This window comes from Callithrix jacchus, chromosome 1, assembly GCF_049354715.1.
Source record: "Callithrix jacchus isolate 240 chromosome 1, calJac240_pri, whole genome shotgun sequence".
Taxonomy (NCBI): domain Eukaryota; kingdom Metazoa; phylum Chordata; class Mammalia; order Primates; family Cebidae; genus Callithrix; species Callithrix jacchus.
This window is the reverse complement of record NC_133502.1, coordinates 219,266,978-219,281,632: the sequence shown is the minus strand read 5'-3', so window position 1 is coordinate 219,281,632 and position 14,655 is coordinate 219,266,978. Positions and strand designations below refer to the sequence as shown.

Here is a 14,655-nt window from a genome sequence, read left to right as displayed (position 1 = left end):
TCCTTCGGCTGGGGCCAGGAAGAGGCAGGACTCCGAGGGAAACTGGAAACCCTAGTTACCGGCAGGGAGAGGCAGGGTCCTTCAAACCCAAATCCACCTTGCCGGGCCCCAGCCCCATTCCTCCCAGCCCCATGCAGTCCCACAGCCCAGCCATACCTACAGATTTGGTCCGTGGAATCCCCTTCCGCAAGGAGCCCGGCAGCTTCTCTGGGCCTGGGAGGCCCTGGCGTTCAAACAATGACTGTGGGGGTCAGGGAGGGGGAATATGGAGGTTCCAGGGCACTGGGGGCCCCCAGTCCTCCTAAGCCAGAGGTGAGACACCCCATGCACTCACTCCAGTGGCGCTGGTGCTGTGGGTGCCTGTACCCAGCCATCATGTCCAGGCTCTGCCCTCAAGGAGCAGGGAATGCAGCCTATTGAAGCTTCGGTGGTGTGGACAGTATAGATGGTGGCACAGTGTAGACGGTGTTGGGCAGGGTGGGTGCAGACCCTGGCAGAGCCTGGGTAAGGGTGGGAGAGGAGCCTGGAAGGTGCCAGGTCGGGAAGTGGGCAGAGAATAAAGACATGCTTTGTAGTGCTCTCGGTGGGCCTGGGGTATCTTGGTGGTCTCAGGCGTGACACAGGGACTGGCTGAAGCCAGAGGCACTGAAAGCCGTCAGAGCAAGCCCAGCAGGTTGCTGAGCTGTGGCAATTTAGGGGGCAGAGACAGCCCCAAGTGTCTCTGAGAGAGGCTATGGGGTACACATACTCCTCTGGAGAGGGGTCCACATGATGGGCTCTCACCTCAGTTAAGAGGGCCCAGGACAGTCTGGCCCCCACGCCTGCCCATCCCAGTGCTCCCAGCCACCCGTGGTCCTTACACTAATCTCAGCAGGTGTGATCCTCCGACTGGTGGGCCGCTGTTTGACTGTGGCGGCTCTGGAGTCCGCGTCTGCGATGTCTGGCCTCAGCGTCGGCTCTGTGGCGGCTGCCAGCATCTCGTCCAGCTTCTCTGCACAGCAAGGAGGCTCCATCTCAGCTGCCTGGGCCACCTCCTCCCCAGGCCCCACCATCCATGATGCTGACACAGGGCGCTGCTCCCCTCCGTCCTCAGGCTCCTACCCTGGACCCCCAAGACAGGGCCCTCACTCAGACCCCATCCCAGGCAGCCTCTCTATCCTTAAGGAGACTCCAGGTGACCCTGTGGACCCCACTCAAGGAAAGGACACTCTGACCATGAGGGAGAAGACCAGGGCAGGAGACAGACAAACTGTTGAGAGTCTCCCTGGATTTCCCTCTCTTTCCCTTTGTCCTGTATCACCGTCCTCAGCATGTATGGGCCACTCTTGGTGTTGTGAACCGCACCGGAAGGGAAGCTGTTCACACCAGGACAGACCCTGAGGTACAAGCAGGTTTCCATGAGAGATGTGTGGATACTGAATGAGTGAATCAAGGCTGGATGGTGGACACCTTCAGAAAATGGAGCTTGCTGTCCCAGGCTAGGGACCTAAAAAATGGTTCACTGCAGAACAGGACAAAGAATCCTTTTTTTCACCCTGAGAAAAAGCGGCCCACTCAGGGTAGGACGCATCAAGAAACGAGGAGGAAGGAGGGTGGGGGACAGTGCTGGAAAGGCCCCTCCTCACCAGCAGGGCTTCTACCACTCTCTAAGAAAGCACCGGGGAGGCAGAGATGCGAAGGAGGGTTAGGGAGACCCCTCTGGGCTGATGCCTGAACAACCCACACAGCGAGAAAGGTGCCTCGGCAGCATTCTTTTCAAATTCGTTAAAAAAGAAACACCTTCTCAGTGTGGTTGTTTTTATTAAAGTACAATCAATGTTTTGAAAAGTGGCATTCTATATTATCCAAGTGACTCTGGAAACTCTGTTAAACTAATACGTGTATCTAAGGACCATCAGAGCTCCGGCTGGACGGCTCCCCCAGGACATTGGTAGCTCTCACCCCCAGTGGGTCCACTTAGGACCAGCGCATGGGGCATGAAGCAGGGGCTGGGGCAGCACCCTGTCCACCTGGCTGCTGCACCCACCCACCCTCTCGTTCAGCAGCCCCACTGCACCCCACCTGTCACTCAGGCTCCACCCAAGCCCTGGACCGCCTCCACTCTTTAGGCCTGTGTCAACCCTGGAGACACCACCTCGTGCCTCAGCACCTTTCACTCTTGCCTTGGCCCCTTGCAGGAGAATTTCAGTGGTCAGCCTGGACAACTCCTACTCCTTCCAACTCCAATCTGCAGCTGTTCACAGCACCTGCTGGTTCTACCTCTGCAATCTGCTTAGCATTGCTGGAAGGAAGTAAATAACTCCCCAAGACCGTCCTGTACCCAACCAAGACCAGACCCACCCTGAATACTGACTCTGTGACTTCTGTATCCTCATCTGATAAAACAGGCATAAAAACAGCACTAGCTTCCCATGTCTCTAGTGAGAATTAGCACATAAGAAAGGCTTACAACTGTGCTGGCACTGAGCACATATTCAGTACAATTCATGTCTGTGTGGCTCATCTCCCCAGACAGCTTGTGGGTCCGCAGAAGAGAGCAAATACTGTTCTCTGTGCTCCATCAGCGCCCAGTCTGTGCCCTGAGCAATACAGAAGCTTACAAGCGAAACAGGCTCCACCTACAGAAATCTGAGCCTGCGCACAGCCCCCAGTGCCACAAGGTGACAGGGCCCAGGTACAGAGCAGGGGTTGCTGGTTTGAGGGGATTTATCATTTGCTTTTGTCATGAAGTTTTCTTTTTGAAAGTTGAAGTCGCCATCGCCATCATTTGTTAAGTTCTTGATTTCTAGAGTACGCGGGACTTTATGTGAACTCTCTCCTCTCATCCCACAACTGCACGAGGATTTTACCACCACCCTCATCCTACCAGGAGCAAACTGAAGCTCAGAGAGAGGAACTGCCCCAGATCACTAGCCTAGGAAGTAAGAGATCAGACTTAAGCACCACACTCCCCAGAAACTGCAGAAGTAAAGACATGAATGGAGACAGAACTCCGGGGGGCACACACGGGACAGCATCATGCGAGACACGGTGGCACCTGAGCCACGGGCTAGGAGAAGCTGTGTCTCTAGGTCCAGAAGACCCATCCCAGAGACCCAAAGCGGGACGTACATAACGTTTAGTGAGGCAGCTGTTTCTGGTCATCGGGCGATGGTGCTGGAGCCAGGTGAGAAGTGTTTTCAAAAGGGAAAGGATTAATCAAGAATTTTGAAAATTACAAACTGATGAGGTTGACATAAATTCCACCCCCACCCCCAGTATTAGAGAATATATTCTCAAATAAATTATTTCAGATACTTAAGGGAAATGAAGCCCGTTAGGAGCCAAGTGGACCCACTCACTCCCAGGGCCCTCTGGGTGCACAGCAGGGTACAGCTGAGTTTGCAGCTGTCTGGTCAACAGGGCCCCAGCCTGAAGGGGGACCAATCAGCCATCACTTCTTCCACAACTGGAGGCAGCACATGGGCTTCAGCACGGCACTCTGGGAGCCCCAGTAATGAGCTGGAGGACAGCACCAGAATGTTGCAGAATTAGTCTGTGTGTCTGTCCCAAAGGCATGCAGGAAAGGTCACTGGAAGAGATCTTGTCACCTGTTTCTAATACCTAAGCAGATGCTGGGGAAGCCCTTCACCTGGACTGGGGCAAGAGGCAGCAAGGGGACCTCAAGAGGGCTGGGCCAGCGGCCTGGCAGACGTGTCCTCACCCAGGAAAAGCCCAGTGGGTCCAAAGAGAGGGAAGGATGGGCATCAGGCACACGGACATGGAGCGAATACACAGGCCTGGGTTGAGCAAGCCACCTCAAGCTTGTGTGGGCCCTGATTCCCATCCACCCAAGAGGCAGAAGAGGCCACCAGAAGCCAGGTCCCAGGACCTCACCAGACACTGGACCTCAGTACCCAGGCCCAGGTGACTGTCCCTGAATGCTCCCTCCTCTGCAGCCAAGCTGAATATACAGGACACACAGGGAGGAGCCCCAAAGGGTAGAGGGAGGCCTGAACAGGGGTTCTGGAGGGTCAACAGCCTGGGGGGCTGTTGGGCAGGGGAGCTCCAAGCTCCCTCCCCAGTGCTGTGGGACTCAGACCCCTGCTCTGAAGGGACCATTGGCTCTAGACTTGGCCCTAGGACCAACCAGCACGGGAGTGGGTCCCACAGCCTAAGCACAGGCCCCGAGAGGACCAGCAGAAAGCAGCAATATAGGCTGGGCTGAGTACGCTGACACAGCCCAGTCTCCCTGCTCCCAAGAGCTCCCTGCTGAGCCCTCGGAGCCCTTTCCCTCCTGCTTTCCAGCCATGGCACATGCAGTGGCCTCCACCCATGGGGGCTCTCCAGCTCCTCCCCCCGGGTTGCCTCCACCAGGCCATCTGCACAGCTCAAAGGCCCCTGGCTTACCTGAGCACCCAAGGCCATCCCAGTCCCAGAGGGTCACACCCCTGGGAATTCCCCATCCATCCTACCAGGTCCTTCTCTCAGCCCCTACCAGATCCCCAGGGAGAAGGCCAACAAGAGGGTGCAGCCCAGGCTTCTGGGCCACCCTAACTTGCACTGGAACTTCCTCACACACCAGCACTCCCCCAGACAGGGGTCAGGCAAAGCCAAGGCCCTGGGGACACAAGCAGTTGACTCACCCCCTTTTCTTCTCCGAATGGAGGCTTGGAATCAAGAAACAGAGTAAAGGGAGTCAGAGGCAGGCTTGGCACTGGGCCCCGTTCTCCACACCCATTTCCTTTCCCCACCCCATCTCTGTCACCACCACTTTCCCCAACAACTACGACCTCCCAGATCTTCCCCCAGCCTACACCTCTCCATCAGACCACGAATAGCAAACCTGCCCAAATGCCGAGTCGGGTGGTACATGCCTTGAAACCCAAGGAGGAAACCACCACAAGCGGGGCCTTGTGTGTGCACACGCATGCATGCGCGCCCAGTGCAGGCCCACTCACCCATGCACACATGCACAGACATGCGCAACTCAGTCATGCTTGGCTTGGTCAAACGTCCGTTCAGAAAAAAGGCAAACCCCCCCCAAAAAAAACAAGTTCAGCTGTCGCTGAAAACCAAGGTGGTCACCTGTGTGTTCTGTGCAAAGGTGGTCTTAAAACAAAAGGCAGGTCAAGTGTGTTTGGCATAGAAACCTTTTCCGGGACAAGGCCACTCACACAGATGCTGGCTGTGGCACCTACCCTGATGATCTCATCACAAAAGAAAAAGGGGCCCAGACATTACAGTGAAGTCCAGATTTCTCCCGGGAACATGAATACACAGGAAGGGCTGGGACGCACCTGGGCCTTCCTGGCCTGGCTCTCCACTGCCCTGTGGCCCCAGCACATCCCTGGTTCAAGCTGAGCAGACTGCACGTGGCGACCATGAGGAGCCCCCACTGCTGAGGGGAGGAGGGGTGCTCTTGCCCTCTTTCTCTCTCCACTTGTCTCAGGAGGGTCCCTACCCTGCCCCTTTCTCTCACTCCCATCTCTGCATTTTCCGGGCACTAGCCTTTGCTCACCCTATTCCCCCAGAGAATACCCCTTCCCTTCCCTTCCCTTCCTCAGGCAGGGCCCTGCCTCTCCCACATCCTCTGAGCAGCAGACAGCCACCTGGACAGAGCCGCCACCTTGCACCTGCTTTCTCTGACACCTCACTTTGCTTTCTTTCTGAGTGTTCAGGTACCTTCTTGATAGACTATGGATCCTACAGGGCTCTAACAGCTCTTGACAGTGTGAGGCAGTTCTCATGTGCTCATGCCGGTAATGACCAACAGGCCTCATTTTCATCTTCTGAAAGCAAAAACACTGGATGGTGGGATGGTCCCCAGTACCTGGGGAAACTCTAATGCTGGCATGGCTTCCTCAAATTAGACATTTCCACAGGGGACTTCCAGAAGGAAGCCAGCCTGGCTTCCCGGGACAGCTGTCTTCTAGGGACAGGGTGGCTTCCCAGGCTCCAGAAGTGTGGGTAGAGGCTCTGTGCTAAGCTGTCCCTTCATCCTCCCCCAGACTCTGCTCAGGAAAAAAGCCTGGAAAATTATGAAGGCCTGAAGCTGTGAGCAACTGCTCTGGGAGGCCAGGGTCCACAGAGTGACTCCAGCAGCCTGTCCTGAGGCTTGCTGCAGAAGAGGGAACACCTAGTCCAGGGGAGACGGGGAGAGGAACTTCTTCCATTCACTGGTTTCTTCAAGTAGAAAAGCCCAGAGAGGCCGGGTGCGGTGGCTCAAGCCAAGGTGGGTGGATCACGAGGTCAACAGATCGAGACCTTCCTGGTCAACATGGTGAAACCCCATCTCTACTAAAAATACAAAAAATTAGCTGGGCATGGTGGCGCGTGCCTGTAATCCCAGCTACTCAGGAGGCTGAGGCAGGAGAATTGCCTGAACCCAGGAGGCGGAGGTTGCGGTGAGCCGAGATCGCGCCATTGCACTCCAGCCTGGGTAACAAGAGCGAAACTCCGTCTCAAAAAAAAAAAAAGAAAAGAAAAGCCCAGAGAGCAAAGGGCGGTTCCTTCATTTTCACAGGGCAGAGTGCCTGGGTCCTGGGATTATAGCTCTCAGGCTGCCCAAAAGTAGCACAGTGCTGAAAAGAAGAGTCCCTTCTGAACATTCAGCTGACCATGGCCATGTGACAGCCTCTGGCAGGAGAATCCGGGGACCCAGCTGCCTACTGGTGCTGGCTTATTGATCAGTTTGGATCTTCCCTTGACGGGTCCACTCCCTTGATCTTGGACCCTTACCACCCTAGGGCCAGAAGTCTGCTAGCCTCTCTGCCTCACCCCTGAATGAGGAGGATTAGTGGGGTAGAGAAATCTAGTTCTAGGTGGAAAAGAATTTGGACTCAACACTCTCAGGCTCTTCTTCCATCCTCCACTGTCATCTGCTATTGCTGATGAGAAGTCTGTTGAACCATTGCTCCAAGCAAGACATCTAGCGGCCAGTCTCTCTCTCATCATTGCATTGTTTTGAGACAGGGTCTCACTCTGTCGCCCAGGCTGGAGCGCGGTAGCACGGTCTCGGCTCACTGCGACCTCCACCTCCCACCTCAACCTCCCAAGTAGCTAAGACCAGAGGCACACACCACCATGCCGGGATAAATTTTGTATTTTTAGCAGAGAAAGAGTTTCGCCATGTTGCCCAGGCTGGTCTCAAACTCCTGGACTCAAGTGATGCACCTGTCTCGGCCTCCCAAAGTGCTGGGATTACAGGCATGAGCCACTGCGCCCAGCCTCTCTCATTGTTTTAAAGATTTCTGCTTGTTGACTGTGTTCTGCAGTTTTACCGTGAACAATCTGGATACAGATTTGTTTTATTTCCTTGCTATAAGAGATTTATATTTCTTCACCTGGGTCTAGTGTACTGTTTACCCAGCCATGGATTTCTTTTTGATCGCAGTGACTATACTTTTTCTTTCAGTAACAGTTCTTTAGAAATCCTTCTAAAATGTGCTGCTTCTTTCTTTTGGCTTGTTCTGTCCTATTCTTGCATTAGGAGTTCTGTTAGTTCCTTTAATCTTTGTGACAATTTATTTTACTATTCTTCTCTGATTTCTAGTTCTTTTTATGCTAATTTCAGCTGTTGGGCTTGGTTTTAACCTAACCACTTCTCACAGGTCCAGCCATGTCTCCTAGCCTTGTGGGGTCTCAGGACCCCACCCCCTTGCCCTTGGGCACTATATAATGAGCTATGGAAGCCGCTGGCTTTGGTTTCTTCCCTCTTCATTTTGAATTATCTATATGGGTTTTTTCTTTGGTTTTATTTTATTTGGTGAAGAACATTCTGACCATGTCAGCCCGGTGTATACTGGTAGCCATTTTCCACATTGAACTAAACTGCATTTAAGAGCACCTGCTTCAATATTGAAGAATCTGGCAAGAAAATTTAAAAAATAGGCGGTGGCTCACGCCTATAATCCCAGCACTTTGGGAGGCCTAGGCAGGTGGATCACGAGGTCAAGAGATCGAGACCATCCTGGTCAACAAGGTGAAACCCCGTCTCTACTAAAAATACAAAAATTAGCTGGGCACGGTGGCGCGTGCCTGTAATCCCAGCTACTCAGGAGGCTGAGGCAGGAGAATTGCTTGAACCCAGGAGGCGGACGTTGCGGTGAGCCGAGATCGTGCCATTGCACTCCAGCCTGGGTAACAAGAGCGAAACTCCGTCTCAAAAAAAAAAAGAAAATTAAAAAAATAAAGAAAGAACACCTGCTTGGCATGGGGCAGCTCAGCCTGTGGCCAGGACAGGGTCAGGGCTTGGTCCACGAGTACGGTCAGGGATAATTCTGGGGGCCAGGGAGAGAGTTCCGTCTATGGCTGGGATAGAACCAAGACTGAACCCAGGGACGGGGCTCAGCCTAGAAACAGAATCAGGTCCCTGCCTGTGGCCAGGACTTAAGAATTCAGTTTAGTAGCAGAGGTGGGATTCCTTCTGTGACCAGAGCCAGACACCAGAGAAAGAAAGACCCTGTCAACTGTCACGTACAGTAGGACATGTCCATGACGAGGCTGTTGGTCACATGTACAGCACAAACCCGCAATAAGGGTCATCGTCACACGTACTGGGACATGCCCATGAAGACACTACTAACTGTCACATGTCAGGACATGATCAAGTATATCTGGACATGCCCACAACAAGATTGTTAACAGACACATATGTAAGACATGCCCATGAAGAGACTACTGAGGGTCAACCAGGGCTTGTGCCCAGGATGTGCCCCATCAAAGCCCAGCACACTCCTGCTCCCCTCCTGCCTCAATCTAGGCCCTGCCCCATCATCCCACCAGCAGTGTTCCTGGAGCCTGTGGGGCCAGCAGGACCGCCTGGCCAATGAGTGCACAGACACCAAGTGGATAAAATAAGCACAAAGCGGACACAGCCAGTGCCTGGCAGAGCCAGAAGCGGACCCTGGTCACCTCACTACTGCTGTTTCCTCACTTGAACCAGAGGTAGCACACGCACACACATGCACACTCATGCAAAGATACTGGTGGGCCGGGGCCTGCTCCCCATCATCTGTCCTGGACACCCCACTCTCCATCCCCAGCCCCTCACATCTCACCCCTTCCACATCTCATGCCCCTCCTCACCACACAAGCGCCAAATGTCCCCATCGCTCCAGCACCCACCCATTGACCTCTGACCTGTTCTTACATCCACCTGTCCTTCCTCCTCTATGGCTCTACCCCCTGGCCTCCCATACTACCTGTGTCTCCCGGCCCCGTCTGCCCAACCCGGACCATCCACCCGCGTCCAATTCTACCCCTGCCACTTACCAAGTTCCTCGAGCTCAGCTGTCATGGACTTGGAGCGCAGGGTCAGTGTGGTGCTGGGGGCCCTCTTGGGGGGCGGTGGGGCTGCAAAGAAGAGGGAGGCCTTGGACCTCCTGTCCAGCAGCAGGCGGCGCGGCGTGGCCAGGTGCAGGTGCCACTTGCGCTCCACTGCCTGGATCTCCTCGTATTCCCGCGAGGATGAGTCGCACTGTGCCAGGATCTTGTTCAGGCTACGGCTGGACGCAAACTTCTTCATGGCGTAAGGAGCTCAGGGGATGGGGGGGCCCAGGAGGTCAGGGCCTCAGGGGCCCTGGGAACCCCCAGAGCCAGGGCCTTGGGACACGATCAAGGGTGCTGGTGGGGCTCACGGTGCTGGCTGGCTCTGGCCTGAGCACCCACCCTGCAGGCTCCGAGGGCTAAGTGAGGGGGCACCAGAGCCATGAGGTGGGGGCTGGGAGGGGGTCTCCTTTCGGGTAGGGCTTTTGCTGCTCCAGGGCTCCCCCAGGCCCGGGTGGCCACTGCCCTTAGTGGGGCCAGGGTGTGGTCAGCCAAGCCACGGCCTGGGCTGGGCCTGGCCGGCAAAGCCTCCCAGGCCCAGGCTATGCCGCGTCGTCGCGGGGAGAAGACGCTTTTCCTCTTCCCTCAGGTGCCGCCTCCCCCTTCCCTCCGACAATAAGCAGCGTCAACCTCACAGTTGCTATGGCAACCCCGGCCTCCAGGCAGCTGCTGGCGGTGTAGGGAAGGAGGGCTCTGCCACACCAGGGGCTGGGGGAACGCCAGGAAGGAGGGGGCAGGGATCTGAGGAGGGGCAGCCTGGGGTCGGGGGGTCAGGGGTCAAAGGCCTCGGGCCAGGGGACAGGACTGGCAGTGTAACACCAGTGTTTGGGAGGGGCCCCAACCCACGCGTGTGGGTGGTTCATGGAGGTTCAGGAATCTGATATCAGCAGTTGGGGGTCAGGGATGGGAAGAGGAATGTGGGCCTGAGGTCAAAGGTCTAAGGTCAGGGGAAAGTCTGGGCACAGAGGCCTGAAGCGTGACCCCTCACCTCTGCGCCGAGCCCCATCCTCTTCCGGCTTTCTTGTCACAGACACAACCTTCATGACAAGGCGGTTGCCACCCTGGCGGATCAGAGCTACCACCTGCTTGTGTCCAACCTTCACCACGTTCACCCCATTCACCTGGGACAGACAGGCAGCTGCGTCCACCACAGGGATCAGGGGTCAGCACCCCCAGGGCAGGGCCGGCCAGGACGGCCTCACCTCAATGAGGAAGTCTCCTGTGCGAAGCCCGGCCCTCCAGGCCACACCCTCCACGTCCACCGACTCAAGATACTGCAGCGCTGGGAAGGCTGGTGTGGGCGTGAACTCCTCGATGGGGGTCTCTGCTGCGGGGGGCAAGTAGGAAGGCACTTCACCAGTGAGGTTCAGGTGGGGGCGACTGCCACACAGCAACCTCCGAGGGTGGCTCCGCACAGGAAAGGGATGACTGCAGAGGGCAGTGACCCAGGGCTGGGGGAGGGCCACGGGAGCGCAGGGATGAACCGGCCCAGGGATCCTGGACATGACCCTCTGCAAAACCCCCTTTACCCACACCAGAAAGGCGCCCACTCCGTTAGACTCTACAGCAAAGAAAGTGGAAAACGGCAAAGGGAAGGAACTGCCGCCTCGGCTGGGACATTGCAAACCACGACTGTCGCAACAGCAGCAGAGGAGCATCGAAGGACAGACACAGGGAGGCGCAGGTGAGGCAGGGCAGGTGTGTAGGGAAGAGTAGAGTTGGGGGCAGAGGCAAGACGCTGAAGACATCCCCAAGCAGCATGCAGCCCCTGCCGGCCCTGTAGACGCTGAAGACATCCCCAAGCAGCATGCAGCCCCTGCCGGCCTGTAGACACTGAAGACATCCCCAAGCAGCATGCAGCCCCTGCCGGCCCTGTAGACGCTGAAGACATCCCCGAGCAGCATGCAGCCCCTGCCGGCCTGTTACCTTTGGCTCCCCGGAGCACAAAACCAAAGCCCTCGTGGTCCCGTTTCTGCAGGACGGCCACTTTGTCATCAATGACATAATCGCTGATGGAAGAAAGCAGGGAGGAGTGAGGTCAGCCCTGCCACAGGGCTGGCCATCCAGACACAGTCCACCCTGCAGTCACCCTGGGACGGACGGGCCACACAGAAGAGAGGTGGGCCGGGGACGGACGGGCCACACAGAAGAGAGAGGGGCCGGGCACCTTCCCTTGCCTTCCTCTGACCTCTTCACCCCTGGCCTCCCTCTACACGTCACGTCCCGCCCCCACGTCCCATCTGCATGCCCCTGCCAGCGTCCCTGCGTGTACCTGTGTGAGGTGAGGCTGTCGTAGGAGCCCACAGTGTAGTGCCGAAAAAGCCGCTTTGTCCGGTCCTCACGGGTTTCTGAGGGAGTATCAGGAGCTGAGGGACAGTTGTGGCCTCCAGCTGGCCTGCCTAAACTGCCCTCACCCACGCTGGTCACCAGTCTCTGTCCAAATACACCCCCCCTGGCCTGGTTGTGTCCGGATGGAACTCAGGGGCCCGAAATCCTGGAATCTTGGGTCCAGAGGTCCTGAGGCAAGAAGGCTGAGGGATGATGCAGGGAGTTCTGACCTCTGTGGGTCAGGGCCCAAGAGGGGGAAGCAGCTCATCTCTTTTCTAAGTAGCAGCTGAACGCAGGGATCCAGACAAGGCCAGAGCCATCCACAGAGCGTCAGTGAGCCCCGCAGCTGTGAGCAGAGGGGGGTGTGCACATGTGTGTGTATGTGTGTGACCTGTGGTCGCGTGTAGATGCTGTGCCCATGCACCTGTCTGTGTATGTGCAAGTGCCATACTGATGAGTGTCTGTGTGACGTGCACGTGCGAGGTGTGTTCACGCACGTGCGTGTCCACGTCTGTGTCTGCGTGACCCACACTCATGTACAAATGCCGTTCTATGTGCCTACATATGCTGCCATGGAAGCAGCATTGTGTCTTCACCAACTGCTTCATCACGGCTCCCTGATGCCAACCTCATGGGGTCCCTGCTTCCGACTGCCTCTGAGTGGGGTAGGGGATCCAGGTGTGGGGGCTGGGTCTTCTGTCCTGACTTCAGTGCATCCCGCAGAGCTTAGTCCCCACTGTCCTGTTGATCTCAAAGTCCCACAAGGCCAGCACCAAGCTAGCCAGCTGTCTGCCCATCACTCCACCCTCGCTGACCTGAAGGTTCAAGCCACATCTCCAGCCATGACCTCTCTGCTCCCACGGGCTCCTCCAGCTGCCTGTGAGCCCTAGCTGCCAACTTCCCAGCCCCACAGCTTCACACTCCAGGACCACAGAGGTCCCATGGCAGCACCACCACTGCCTCGCTTCCATCCCTCAGCACCTTCCTCGTTTCCTCTCTCGGTAGCATTCCTCAAGAGTCATGTTTTCCTTCAGCAAGTATTTATTGAGCTCCTACTGTGCACCAGCTCTGCAAATACAGCAGAGAAGAGAATAAAGTCTGCACTTGTGGGGTTTTATAATCTGTTCAGGGAGACAGGATAAACACAGGATAAAGATGTAGCATGTGAGTGCCGGCAAGTGCTGAAGAGATCAGCGAGCAGACCAGGGAGTGCGGAGAGAGGCACCTAAAGGCCTCACCCCCACGGGAGGGCTGAGCAGAGGCCGAGGATGGGGAGCATCCTGTGGATATGTGGGCAAAGGCCTTCCCAGGCGTGGGGGTGGTCGGGGGAAGCCCACGGCAGCCATCAGCCTGCAGCATCTGAGGGAGTTCAGAGCCTGTGCAGCTGGAGCAGAGGGAGCTAGAGAGAGTGGCAGGAAATGAGATCTGAAAGAGAACCTGCAGCTTGCAATGACCTGTTTCCCAAACTAACTGTGAGCTCCCTGAGGGCAAGGACCACATGTTCTTTACCTCTGTGATCCTGGTGTCCCGCACCCGGCATGCTGCAGGTGTTCTACATGCTGACTAGGAGAGTAATGGGTGGACAGGTACATCTAAGACAGATGGACAGAAGGGTGGATCAAAAGGCACTGAATGGGTAGATGGAGGGAGGGAAGAAGACGATGGGTGGACAGGCCAAAGAGCAGACAGATACATGGGTGGGTGGACAGGCGGAGAGGCAGATGGATGAATGGATGGACGGAGGAAGGAAGGGTGGTGCACTGGGTTGGCTGGCGAGTCAATGGATGAGAAATGATGGTGGGATGGGTGGGTGAGTCAAAGGATAGATGGTGGCCGGGCGTGGTGGCTCACGCCTGTAATCCTAGCACTTTGGGAGGCCGAGGCGGGTGGATCAGGAGGTCAAGAGATCGAGACAATCCTGGTCAACATGGTGAAACCCCATCTCTACTAAAAATACAAAAAAATTAGCTGGGCATGGTGGCGCGTGCCTGTAATCCCAGCTACTCAGGAGGCTGAGGCAGGAGAATTTCCTGAACCCAGGAGGCGGAGGTTGCGGTGAGCCGGGATCATGCCATTGCACTCCAGCCTGGGTAACAAGAGCGAAACTCTGTCTCAAAAAAAAAAAAAAAAGGATAGATGGCTATAAACACTGATAGAGCAGTGGCCAGACGGAAAGAGGAAAGAGCACCTATTTCCTATCAGAAGATGCAGATATCAAAAAAGTACTGGGCTGGATTCCAGGTCCCAGCTACTAACTTCTGTGACTCTCAGTAAGTCAACAGTCACCTGTAGGCCTCCCCATATAGAATAGAAAAATCCGACTCGGAGAATCCCTTTAGTTCTGATAATCTATTATCTTATCTTCCTGGCATTCCCTAGACATATTTGCACCCCTCATCCCACCAACCTAAGGCCAGCTCAGGCCAAACCTCATCACGCTCAGGTGGGGCATCAGACCCCTCCTTTCCTCCATCACACCTTTCTCCCCGTCGACCTGCCACAGATGTGCTCATGGTGGCTCCCTGCTGAAGAACCCCAAGACTTGCACTTCACTAGCCTCCTGTTTGCAGATTTTCCAACCAGACCAATTGTAGGCATTACATAACACAAATTCATTTTTCCAATTGTCTTAATAAGACACATAAAAGACACAGCTGAAGATAAAATGCCCAACCCTCCCCTACTACCCGCCCTAGTGCTGACCTTACTATGAAGGGAAGGAGGGACGGGACATGGTCATGCCGGGCCCCAGAACACACCTGACCTGTCTCACCATTCCCTCTCTCTCAGCTCCACCCTCTGCCTGCCAGGAGGTGCCGTGGGAGGGTGCTCTCTGCTTGGTAAGTGACCAGGACTCAACTCCTGATCCCACAATGGGCACAGACCTTGGGCGCCAGACCCTGTCTGCATAGGACTGTGCCCCTCCCTGACCCTTCAGTCCTTTTCTGTCCCCACTCCAATCCCAGAAATAGATTTTTTGGGGAAGGGGGGACATGGGCGTATTGGAAGCAGGTTCCT

At 55.8% G+C, this 14,655-nt stretch overlaps 1 protein-coding gene across 6 annotated transcripts in view; it reads right to left on the bottom strand.

Moving 5' to 3' along the window:
- SHANK3 (SH3 and multiple ankyrin repeat domains 3) overlaps positions 1-14,655 on the bottom strand; it is a 57,052-nt gene that overhangs the window by 17,089 nt on the left and 25,308 nt on the right. For 2 of the 6 annotated variants that reach the window (XM_035295285.3, NM_001267763.1), the window contains 8 exon segments: positions 11,582-11,657; positions 11,236-11,318; positions 10,512-10,636; positions 10,298-10,430; positions 9,256-9,336; positions 4,626-4,649; positions 861-991; positions 157-241 (listed from right to left, as the gene is read on the bottom strand). In XM_035295285.3, coding sequence (XP_035151176.1) covers positions 157-241; positions 861-991; positions 4,626-4,649; positions 9,256-9,336; positions 10,298-10,430; positions 10,512-10,636; positions 11,236-11,318; positions 11,582-11,657 — 738 coding nt within the window. 6 annotated transcript variants of the gene reach the window in all.